Here is a 13032-nt window from a genome sequence, read left to right as displayed (position 1 = left end):
ATGGGCTTAGAGAGGAAAAAGCATGCACTTACAAAGAGAGCGAATGAATGCATTCTAGTTAACCAAAGTCCAATCATTGCTTGGGGAAATGAACGACACTCTCCCTCTAAGCTGGAAATGAGTGAACCAAGACATCTGTTATGTTGTATCAATGTGCAGCCTGGAGCTGCTCCACCGAGACTGACTTTGCAAAACTGTTTATGAACTTTTCTATATCAAACCAAGCTTTGGATTTAACAGCACTATCAATTCCCGAGCGGCAAATCAACAGGGGTGCTGTCGCAGCCACAGTTTCTCCCATCTTTTGTCATTTTTTTTCCTCTGCAAAGCTGTTCATGGGAGTGACATCGCAAACAGAGGGGGAAGACTCTTGTTTCAGGGTTGGTGAGATATAACTGACTGTTTGCTATTACAGCGCAAACTATCATGAGGCCACGAAGCAACTGATTCCAATGATCAAAATGTCATGTACCTCTATTGAAGCAGCCTTTAGTTCTCTTGTGCTGTTTGATAGATACTTTCAAAATACTGCAAACAAAATGTAAATGCACTGAATTTTCAAAGATGCACAAAAAAAAAGCAAATCCTGTTATTTGCAAAGTACTTTCAACCAGACTTGGCCAATTTGATTCAACTAGAGTCATATCAGAAGTCCACCCCAACCTGTAACTTTGGACCTATAATTTTAATCTTAGCTGTAATAAAAATACATGCAGTTCCAGCAACCTGTTCTTGCTTGGTTAGTAACAGGCTGCCTCAATGGCCCCCCAACTACTCGTTCTAATTGCTTTTATTTTGCATTGCTGTACAGGTTCATCCTAGCCTGTCTCAAGACCTCTGAATCTCTGCCCACATAGAAGATACGTGTAGAGTTCCTGAAGTGATGGTTATTTCTTGAGCAAAAGTAATGTCCTTTGTCTGTGCTGACCCCTCCCTCCAAAAAATAACAGAAAGTTACCCCAAAACTTGCATCAAGGTTAGATAAGACTGATGCAAATAAGCAGGTTGTTATGTTGTTCGCCATGTCTGACTGAACACTTGCCTGACCACCTGAGGCATACAGAAGCAGACGAGGCGAAGATCCTCAAAAGCACTGTCACTGCAGAAAAGTCCTGTCAAAAGAATTCTTTCGCTTTAAGCGCAGTTTATGTTGCAATTTCATTCAGTCTGGTTCTCATTGCAAAAACCTGCATTTTGCTGAATAAAAGTCCAGCCGACTCCAAGTTTGTCGTCTTTTAGTGAGTTTTCTTTTTAACTTGTTTTTATACTCTACCCAGTATATTTCACAGACAATCACAGTGCTTTTTGCTTCACCACATCTCCCTGACACCTTTGGTTGCTTATTTTTCAAGTTACGATTTTACCATATTTAGTGTATGAAGAGGTTTTTTGTGTTTTTCAAGATATTAGCAAAATTGTTTATACACACTGAATGAAGAAAGTATGGAGCTTTTCATTGATCTAGTGTTTCCTTTCAAGCAGCCAATTATCTAAATCTCTTTAATTTAGATATTTAATAGCTTTGGAAGGTTGATTGTGGCCAGATTGTGGCCATTTAAGCTACCCATCACCAGACCCGTTTATTGATTTAGCCAAGTCTACACCGAGCTCTTTTACCTGTTGCGCAACCTTTCAGAAGTCAAATGTCTTTTCAGGTTTTATCAGCTGTCCCGATACAGGATCCTAATAACTGACCAGTTGGGACTACCTTGTCACCAACTGATTAGCTCCCTCTTGTGGAGAATTTGCATCCTGCAGAATAAATTACCTTTTGTGGGGACTAGATGTCAGCTTCCTGATACGCTTTTAAAAATGTAAAATTGACAGATTTACCAAGATGAAAGCCTGCCAAGTAAAATGTATGAAAACAGAAAATTTGTAAAATATGGCATCCTTAGCAGTCATAGCTTGTTTGTCTGCGTGAATGTAAAAAGATCTACATACGTTTTTTGGGGTTTAATTAATAATGACACAGTGGTTAGATTTCAAATAAATGCTTTACATTATAACTAGCAGTGGCTCCATATTAGTGTAGTGGATTGCACATTTGCTTAACAAGCGTAAGATTGCCTGATTCTGCCTGACTTGGGAGGAGACACAAATCCCTTTGTGTCAAGAAGAAAACCTGCCAAAGAAAACCTGCAGCGCTACCTGTTGTGGTGATCCTACATGACTAAGGGAGCAGCCAAAAGTAGCTTTGTTTCTTATTTCATTATAAATTGTAACTGTCTTTTTTTTTTATATTTGTTTGCTGACTATTGAACTCACCACCCATCAAATTGTTCTTGAGTTCCTCACCAATTCCATATTTTTGTTCCATGTCATTTTCATCACCCCTCCCTTTCTTTCCCACCTTTTCACGGTCCTCTTCTCCGTATCCTCAACAATGCCAACTCATGCGGTTTCACTTCCGCACCACCCTCTTCCCTCTCCTATTCTCTTCTTTGTCTTTGCCCAATTCCAGCCTTGAAGGACGACCGTTTCCAGATGGTGCTCTTCACGCAACGGCTGGTTCGCATCACACTGACCAACGTTAGCGTGTCCGATGAGGGCGGATACTTCTGCCAGCTCTACACGGATTCCACGCACCACCAGGTGGCGACACTCTCGGTCTTGGTTCCCCCAGAGACACCCACAGTGGAGGTGAAGCAGGAGGCTGTGGAGGGCGGCGAGGCGGAACTCACCTGTGTGTCACCACGCAGCAAGCCGGCCGCCACCCTGCGATGGATGCGTAAAGGACGGGAGATAGCAGGTACATGGCTGACAGATGGACTGATGAATGCTCAAATGATTGTTTGAGATAAATGAGGGAGTTAATTGGGTAATAAAGGGCAGGTGAAGTAGAATGGTTGGGTGATATCACAGATTGAGTGCTGAATAAAAGAATGAGTGATTGATCGGTTGATTGGGGACTAGCAGATGGATGCGTTGATAGAAGCAGGTAAAAAATAGGTGAATGATAAGTGAGCAGGGAAATGTGCATCTGGGCTGTGGGCCTGCCATGTTTTTTTCTCTCCAAACCACTTTCTACATTTTGATCCACTTTTTTTGTGCAATATTTATAGGCAACAGTAAAGTTCCAACTGATTAACAGCACTTCTTTTGAGACTGGAGCAGTAGTATTCCTTCTATTTCAAGTTAATTGAAGAAGTAAATCTGTGTTCATTAAATCAACATCAGCTAAATAATGTAACACTTTTGCCTCTCCGTGTCCACTACAGTGAACATCTTTTCATTCTGAAAACATATACATAGACTTTGTCCGTTCTCTCAAGCTAATCTCTCATGAAAATTAATTTCAGTTGAATTTATTTGCACGTAATCTGACAAGCACACTATTATATTAAACTGCCAGAAGCCTCGCGCACTCCTGATTTTCTTCTTTTCCCATGCTATCTCTTTTACAGCTTCGTGAAGACAGTTTTTAATTCAACATCTTCTGACTTTCCCTACTTCTTTGCTGCTGATAAATCTATGAGCCATCCATCAGTCAGATACCCTGATCTATCCTTCGTCTCTAACTCTCTGTCTCCTTTGGGTTCCCTCAGTTAAAGGAGCACTTCGCTCAATAATACATCTGGGAAATATCTTTCCATGGCCCTTCAACCTATTTAACCCCTGAGAAATCATTTTTGTTTGTTTTTACACCCACCCATTTTTTTTTATTAATTTTCTGTTAAATCAGCATTTGTGTTTGATTTAAATTGCTCAAAAACTTTATCAGTTGACTGAGCAACAACAAAACAGCTCTTGGGGACTAAGTCATGCAAAGCATTTCTGACTGAGGCTCATTGTTATTATTTTTATTCGGTTTTATCTCCAGTTTTTAATAAATGCAGACGGTATTGTTCAAATGTACAAACTGGTGTCAGATGTGTTTTGTATTGTTATTAATTCATTCATTTATCTGTAACTTCAGATAGCTCTGCACGGACCAGATTAAATAAAGCGCGATAATCTGTTGTCAGCAGCTTATTGGACATGCACCGAGCAGCGTTTTGCCCTTTTAAACTTCATGTCAGCTGTCATCTCTTTTACCTTCTATTTTTGTCTGACACCGGGTGTCTCTTTCATCCAGTCTCTTCTCTTTTTCTCTGTCAGAACGCACCTGTCACCGTCATTCTGTGTTTTTTCTCCATGTCCTTATGCTTAACTTCTTCACCTTCTTTTAAAGCAGTCTCTTTTTTCCTGTAAGTTTCACTGCTGACAAAGACGTGAGGCTCCTCGGCGTAGTTGTTGGCTACACAACACTTTAAGAGTCCAAGAGACAGACAGGGACTGTCCTTTTACCTCAGTTGTCTTATCTTGTTTCCTAATGCTTCTCTCTCCTCTCTTCTCTTCCCTTCTTTTCTCTCGCCTCCTCTCTTCCACCCATCTCTTTTGGCCCTGAGTTAAACGAACTGTGACACCAAAGGTTAGAAGCAGATCCCAACAGATATCAGAAGTACTCTTTAATTAAGACGCTATCTTTCCGCCGCACCCTTATTCTTGCTCATCTGCACACGCTGGCATCCTCTCAGGCCTCGATTAAGCTCACTTTCATTTTCTTGCCAGCAATAATTGAAAATTCAGTGCAATATAAGTATATTGTATTCTGCCTAAACAAGCACAAACTCCCAATACGTGACCATGTCAAGTCCCGTTAGTTTGCTGCCACTATTCCTCCTCCCTCCGTCTGTCTCTCCTCCTCCTCTCTTCTTGCATCTTTCTTCCACTCTGCATCTGCCTCGCGCTGTTATCATCCTCTTTCATGTCTGCCCCCACCACCCCACCCCTCTCACACACACACAGACACACACACACGCATCAATCATGCTTGTTTTGCTGCCCTCGTTCTCTCTCTGTGCGTCCCTCTCTCCTTTCCTTTTATTCTCTCACCCTGTTCCTTTGACGTCCTTCTCTCTCTCCATGTCTGGCTCAGTTAAAATCTCAATTGGGTTATGCATATTTTCTCTTTTATCCTTCTCTCTCCTCTATCTCTCTCTCTCTTTCTTTCACTCGCACACAGACAAAACATTCAGCTGATTTACTATCGGAAAACAAACTGTGCTGCTGCTCATAATTGCCATGAAATATAGATGCAAATTGCTTTCTATTCTCTCTATCTCTTCTTTGCTCCCTCACCACTCATCCTCCCCTTTACAGGTACCTGGTGATGCTCTAAAAAGCTCATTCATCAATCCCTCACTTCTTACTCTCTTTCTGCTCAGTTTTTCTATCCCCTTTGGTTTCTCATCAAAAAAAAGAAAGCGAAATCCCTTCTTCTCCTCCATCTCGCCTTCTCCCTGCAGCTCACAGTCCCCTAACATAGGTGTGATGTCTCAGCAGGGAGAAAGTAAGAACAGGCATATTTTGGCTGCTAAAATGTTTCTTGGCCACCTCACCGGTATTATTTACTTCCATTATTTCAATCCCCCCTGCTTCCCCTGCCTGTCTCCAGGTGTGGTATCCCTGCAGGACAATGGGAAGACATTCAGTGTGTCCAGCACCATCCGCATCCCGGTAGAAAGGAAAGACGATGGGGCAGCTCTGAGTTGTGAGGCATTCCACCCTGCACTTAATGGGCAGAAGAGGATTCGGCATTATCGCCTGGATGTGTATTGTAAGTCCCTTCTCTTCTTTTGTGTGTGTGTGTGTGTGCCTCCAAACAATTTCTATCCATCTTTCAGACAAATTAAGTAACATAATGTTCATTGCCAAATATTTCAAAACAAACATTATTTCATCTGTATTGCTGTCACTGAAATTGCTACTTCAGGCCTCTTCATTATAGTGTTTTACTTTAATGCCAGCAATAATTTTGTCAGGTTAGCAGCCTCATTTTTCAAACGGTGATATCTCATTTTAGAATGATCCTCATTTATACACCGTCCAGGATTTTAACAGAGTGATATTCAGAACTGCCCTGTATGAGACCTGCACTCATTAAAATCTAATACATACAAATCTTGTCATGCAGGGAGCTGCCAGAGATAGGAACACGGCCAGGTTAGGCTCCTGGCCTGTTGTTTAAACAGCTAAACAACATCAAGTGAAAGAAATGTGGAGTATATTAGTATGTGAAACAATCCCTGCCCTACATTGACTTTGTCTTTTTGTTGCTGGTGTCTTTGCACAAGTTTGTGTGCACTAAATTGTAATGTCCTCTTAGAGGAGGCAAAGCGGGAAAACTACCGAAAGAGATAACTCCCTGGGTTTTTGTATTATATATTTTATGCCACACTAAATTGTCAGCATTTGTTTGGGGTTTTTTTGTTCTTTTTGAAGTCTGTTTCAGTAGAATCAGTGTATAAAATGAGAAAATCAGATGTAAGCTTGTCAAGTTTTTGATGTTTGTTTTTGATGTGAGGAGGAACAAATATTTGCTTTCAGCTCAGTGTTTTGATTTGAAGATATTAATTTGCACTACTGTGTTTGCATGCTGCCTAAGTGAAGCCAAAAACTGAAATGGACTGGAAGATTAAAATTTAGAAAAAAAGAAGGCACTTTTTGGAAAATACAGGGAAATGCGTCTCAGTAACAAAATCCAGAAGTGACAGAGACTAATCAAAAGCAGCGTGCTAGCAGGACCGAAACAAGGGACACTCAAATATACAGGATGTGGTTCTGTTAACCTAACCACCGGAGCTGATTGCAGCCACTCAGGCAAAAGACATTGCTTCCGATCCCACCAGAGTACACTTTGGAAAAATTCCCAAAATTACTCTCCCCTCAGAATTTCTACTTTTTCATGGAAGTCACGTCAAGCAGCGCAGAGCAGATGAGGAGGGCAGGAAGTTAGACATGGGGACGGCATAGAGAATCTGGTCAGTTTTCAGAATATAAGAACCCATGCAGACTAAACGCTCCATTTCTGAAATGCTACTGGTGCGCCTTGAAGTCTTGTGATAATGGAGCAAAAGTGTGTCAGAGGCAAGACATCAAAGACATGTACCACATGTATTTTAGGGGTCAGGAAAAGAAGGAAAAGGGAACAACAACATAACAAAGTCTGTGGGGAAAACGCACAAGCTATACACACCAGGGAAAAGGCTAATAAGACAGGTGACAAGACAGAAAATACTACACAGGGACAGAACAAAACAAAAAACATGTTCCAGCACAGAAATCGTGGCACATTTTTATTTTATTTTATTTTATATATATTTTTTAGAAAAACAAAGATTGTGCAAAGTTCATTTTGTTTAGTTTTTTCATGTGGATCCCTATTTCCTTCCATACTGGAATTGTCTTGTGGGCAGCAATTGATAAAAGGCATTATTATAGCAGATAAACTGTGATGAGAATACAAGATAAAAGTGCATACAGTGTAGTCTCTCTTCTCCCCCAATATTAATCTGATGAATTTCAGCAGTCAACCATATTCAGTAACTCCATTAGTTCTATCTTCACTGTTCCTGACAGCTTGATGTGATTGCTTGATCCAACAATATATCATTTTGAATAGTCAAACATTTCCCAGGCATATGTAAATATTTATAGATGTGGATGATTCATATTTAGCGAATATGTTTACATCGGCCTTGTGAGTTCAATTAATTTGCCACTTCTGTATTAATGTTTGTTGATAGATCAGACTGGTGAGCTATCAACAAACATTAACATCTCTGCCTGGATGCTCCTCCAGCCAGAAAACTGGCAATAATGACCAACCGCGGGTGTGGATTTGGCTCCTGATTGTTCTGTTACTGAAGCAAGTGCACTACAGCAGCTGCTGGAGCGGTGGGCTGCTTATGATAACAGGTGTCTAAACCATAGGATTGTCGCACGGTTGCCTTGGAAACAGATGTCAAAGACAATTTTCCTTCCATGTCCTAACTTTTCCCTTTCTGTTACCTGTCTTTTGTTTCGGATTCTTTTTTCTTTCTTGATTTTTTTTCCTGTTCCTGTCTGATTCTTGCATCATTCGGATCGAGAAATGTTTTTTCTGTTTTTTTTCTCTGAAATGCTTACTCATGTCACCCTCCTCCTTTCTGCTTTTCTACAGTTGCACCTACAGTTCGAATTGTTCCTCCTGCTGGCATTTTGCGAGAGGGCGACTCGCTCACCCTCACCTGCTCTGTCACTGGGAATCCTCTGTAAGTCTATTTGTATATGTATGTGTGGTAAACAGCTTGGCATTGGTGCGCTTTACATTAAGAATGTGCTGCTTTTGTCTTGCTTTCCACATTATTTACCAGGACACATTACGAAGATAACACATTCATGACAAATGAATTTAGCTTTACTTTTCACAAGATATGTAAAAGTTCTGTTTGCCATCTGGTTTCAGGCGCTACTTGTGAAAGTGTTGCAGGCTGTCATAAGAGAGAGATTTTTCCATAATTTTTAAAATGAATTCCAGATGAAGTAATCATAAATTATAAATTGTTTGCCTCGACAAAGCAAAGGGTTTTGACAAATTAGTTTAAGGGTACACAAACATCGTTTGACTGACAAGGGCGTGCAGGAGTTTGCAGAGTTCAGTATCAATCCTTACAAATAGAAAATTTAGCAAAATTGAATCGTGTCTAACACAGTTTTGTGGAATTGTTTTGAGCTGCTGCTACAAGAATGACATTTCATTTCTAATATTGCTAAAGATTTGTAAGGCTTGACTTTATCTCTGCCAATCTGTTAGCAGAACTCTGTTTTACACATTTACCCAGACCATTAATTATAGATCATAATTAAATCCCACCAGCTAAATATAGAACGAGCTGGAATTGAATAACAAGCAACCCTAAAGAACTGCAAAAGAGCTGAAGTTACTGCGCCCCAGTAACACTAGAGTTAAATGTATTTGTTTGTTTACTGGTTTTCTTTTAATATGTTTCAAAGAACAAAAATATGTGAAAAAAATCTAACAGAGTAAACTTAAATTTTGATTTGTTGAAGGTTCAGAGAAAGTGTTAGCTGTCAACAATGTCAACAATGAGGTGATAAGGGGTGCTACCAAAACCTTTTTGCCATTTATGGGCTATAGAGGTAAATTGGGTGCAGTAGGTGATCTGTGACTATCCAACAGAGAGCGTCTCTGAAATATATTACTGTTTATTTTCCAAGTAATTACTATCCACTTTCGTTTAAAGAAAAATCTCCTTCTTAATTGCTATTGTGGAAACATCCTTGAATAACTTCTACCTGCTCCAGTGGAGCTTTTCACAACAGAAAACAGGGTTTCCTGGGCAGCTCCCAAATGTGTGAGTATAAAGCAATTATCACAGAAGGGAGAACATGTGTGCTTAACCAGCATTACTGGTTCTAAAGGAAGAAGAAAATCAGCGAGACCTTGGGCACTCTTAACCAGAAAGCTACAACAGATTCATTGTTTTTGTCTAATACTTTTTTCACATTCGTCTCTTTCTATATAATTTCTCATTGTGATCCTTCATTTCCAGGACTTCAGAAACTGAGTGCAATTATCAAGTACTTTTAATTTCAGCCATCTTTTTTGTTTCTGTGAAATTACTATATTGCATAGACTTATCTTTGTATTTGTTGTACTTTCATGGTACTGTGCTCAGAAATCAACACTATCTAAATATCAATACTTATTATTGAAAATATTGGGAAATGGACTTGAAATATGAGCTGTAAGCCATATTTATCTTCTGTTACACGTGTAAATGTACAATATTAAACCACGTAATATATTTCTTGTTATGTAAGGACACGTGAACGTAGCAGTGTTCTTCTGACTTTGATGAAAAGCAGAAGAGTGGTTTCACCCGACATTTACCGTTTGACAGATGGATAAAAACCTGATCCATATTTTATTGCATGAAGGACAAAGAGAAGAGGCGCTTTAGACTGTGCCTGATAGGATATTGGAAGTGTGTAAGGGGATACAAAAAATTCTGTCTAAATGTGGACATGGTATGCACTGTGTGTGAGGTTACCCAAACCCAATCAGCAGTCAACAATTTTAAGATCCGACCTTGAAATGAAGCCTTTTTCTAGAGTGTTGGCAGCCCTTTGGGCACTTTCTAGAAGGGTATTGGGGCCTAAGCTCTTAAACCCTCCCCTAGATTGTCTGTCTGTCTGTGGGCATTGGGTCCGCTAAAGCTCCCTAGTAAAGCCCATTGCAGCTAAAGTGTGTGCATGTGTGTTTTTGTGTGTGTCAGTGTGATGAATTTAGTGAAATCCCACAGTTAGGACTGGCTGAGAAGTGTATTGGCTATAGCCCCACTAAAGCTTTGTAACGGCTGGTTGGGGACACTGTGTATGCGTGTGTGTATGTGACAGTGAGGGATGGGACTTCAGGCAGCACTGGACTATGACCCTCATCTCATGCTGGACTGCACACCCATAGACACACACACAGTCACACACACATTACAGTACCCTTGTCACCCTCGCGCTTGCTCCCTGGCCCTGTTAACTGCCTGTTAAGCATTAATTACTAATTATATGTCACTTCCTTGTGGCGAAGGGTACACTCACTGTCTGTCTGTTACTAGGCGGGGAGATTAAGGCAGACAATGTCTTTTCATTTAGCTTGATAGCCTGATTATTTGTGTGTTATCTTTGTAAGGGATTACTCAGAGTAAGAGTGCAAGTTTGCTGTTGCAAGAGAGGAAAAACTGGAGATTTTGTTTTAAAACATCAGTGTGGAAAGGGAGAAACTGTGTATATGCATCTATGCTGAACCAAGAAGGTGGTTTAATTAGACTTCCTGAGGGATTAGATCCCAGATGAGTCAGGATTGTAATCTGGCCAGGGTGGCAAGAGCCATGAAACCCTGCCAGACACACACACACACAAAGATTTGGGGGTCTGTAATCCTTGTACCTCCCATCTGCTCTGCCTTCCCAGCCTCGTGACCAATGCATTTCGTCTGCCTGCTTCTGCACTTCAACTCCTACTACACATTTTTTCCCTCACTCTACCTGTAATACATTCTTCTTGTTTTCTTTCCTACTCTTAACACCTGACAACCCTTTACTCTGTCATCTGCCCCCTTGTCACTCTTACCCAGTTCTTTCAAGCACTCGCTGCCCTCTAACCACATATCTCATGATTATTTATCGGGATGCATCCCTCGCTTGCCACGATTTCTCCTCCAAGACCCTTCTTTCATTCTCTTGTCAACCTCACCCTATGGGCTTCTTTACCCTCCGTCTTCACCTCTTTTTTTATCATGCCACCACTTCTGGTAGTGCCAAAGTCAATCTGATACTGACTTCCTTTGCTTCTAAAATTATTTAGCTCTTCAGGCTTTATTAAATATCTTTCAGACTATGCGTATTGTATCTATTGCATTGTTATGCAAGGTACTTGCTGACAGTGTTAAGCAATGTCCTTGGAAATATTTGATTCAATAACCCATATTTTTATCCTGTGAATTTAATAACAGCATGACTACAATGATTATTAAAGAAGTTATAAATTACATTACTTATTAACTAACTACCAGTTCTGTCAAAAGTGCCTCTGAGCTGATCTAAATCTTGAGCAGCCTTATATCCTGTCTTCTTTATTTGACAAGCATAGAAGCATAAAGTAATTATACAATAAAGTTATTTTTATTTGGACAAACAACAAGTTACATGTTAGAGATACAGTGGCCACTAACAGCTAACTAAGGCCAGTCTTTTACCTCGTTCTTCTACTGTCAAGGTAAAACCTAAGGGTTAGTCGTCTCTTCAGAAAACATGAACTAAAGTGTGTGATTACTCCATGTAAGCTTATCTTGAGATATCTTTTTTCCACAAGACATCTCTTTTTTCAAACAATACAGCTTACTTTGTCATTTTGAAACCACATACCAGCAGAGATACAGAGCAATGATCAGGGAACGCAAGTAGAACGTTTCTGAACTGATAAAAGACATGCAGCTACTCAAAACGTGTATGTCTATGCTCATGTCACGTGTCATGGGGACAGCAAGTAGACAAGCCGAGGTCTCATTCTCCCCAGCCACCTCGTCCAGTTCATCAGGGGAAACACAGGGGCATTCACAGGCTAGAGTGTCCTGGGTCTACCCTAGGGTCTTGAAACACCCCACCTAGGAGGCCCCAGGAGGCATCCTAGTAAGATCACTGAACGACCTCAGCTGGTTCCTTTCAATGTGGAGGAGAGAGGTCTACCCTCAGCCCCCCTCAAATGACTAACCTCCTCATGACATCTCTAAGGCAGAACCCAAACCTCATTCAGTGGAAGCTCATTTCTTCCACACATATCTGCAATATCATGCTTTCGGTCACAATACAGAGCTTGTGGCCATAGGTGAGGGTAGATTGAGAGCTTCACTTTAGCACTCAGGTCTCCACCAAACTCCAATCATGATAGCAAATACCACTGCTTCTTGTAGGTATAATAACAAACTGCAAAAATTAGACATCTAAAGCTAAAACCTATAATATTTAAGTTAGAAGATTCCAGCATTCTGGTCAGCTAGGGCATTTGTAGTACATGTATGAATTTCCTTTGGGCAGTCCAGTTTCCTAGGCCAAAGACATGTATGTCAGGTTAATTGGTGACTCTTAAATGTCCATATATGTGAAGATGCTGGCCCGAATCAGGGTTCCGCCCTCTCCTTAAACTATCAACAGTCTTTGACAGCACTGATTATGTCATTTTACTGACAGATTATGGAACTGGGTGGTACCTGTAGCACGGCTCTCAAATGGTTCTCATCACACGTATCTAACTAGCACTTCAGAACTGCATGTCCTCAACAGGACCACTCATGTGGGTCCCCCGGGGCTCAGTGCTTGGTCCAATTTTGTTTTCTTTATATATGTTAGCCCTGGGTCATCTCCTGCCATTGCTATCTAGATGTTACACGGTTGACTTTTGATAACTGACTGAAGGTTGCATATTTCTTACAGGCCCAGAAACACTCAGTGGTCCAAGATTAATGACACCTTACCTGAGAGGGCAGAGATTTCTGGCACTACTCTTCAGATTTCCCGTCTTAGCCAATCACACAACGGGACATACCTGTGCCAGGCCCAGAACGACTATGGTCGTGCTGCTGATCATTACACGCTGTTGGTGTATGGTGAGTAAAGATCACTAACAGTGAATTTGCTGTCCATTTTCTTA

At 40.7% G+C, this 13032-nt stretch overlaps 1 protein-coding gene across 4 annotated transcripts in view; it reads left to right on the top strand.

Annotated features, from left to right (window-relative positions):
• cadm4 (cell adhesion molecule 4) overlaps positions 1-13032 on the top strand; it is a 156909-nt gene that overhangs the window by 125794 nt on the left and 18083 nt on the right. For all 4 annotated transcript variants that reach the window (XM_040030301.1, XM_040030304.1, XM_040030302.1 and 1 more), the window contains exons 3-6: positions 2465-2752; positions 5441-5602; positions 7988-8078; positions 12816-12988. In XM_040030301.1, coding sequence (XP_039886235.1) covers positions 2465-2752; positions 5441-5602; positions 7988-8078; positions 12816-12988 — 714 coding nt within the window. The remainder of the gene's footprint in view (positions 1-2464; positions 2753-5440; positions 5603-7987; positions 8079-12815; positions 12989-13032) is intronic.

Source organism: Simochromis diagramma, unplaced genomic scaffold, assembly GCF_900408965.1.
Source record: "Simochromis diagramma unplaced genomic scaffold, fSimDia1.1 OVJJ01000361.1, whole genome shotgun sequence".
Taxonomy (NCBI): domain Eukaryota; kingdom Metazoa; phylum Chordata; class Actinopteri; order Cichliformes; family Cichlidae; genus Simochromis; species Simochromis diagramma.
The sequence above is the reverse complement of the archived record's forward strand: the minus strand, read 5'-3'. Positions and strand labels throughout refer to the sequence as shown.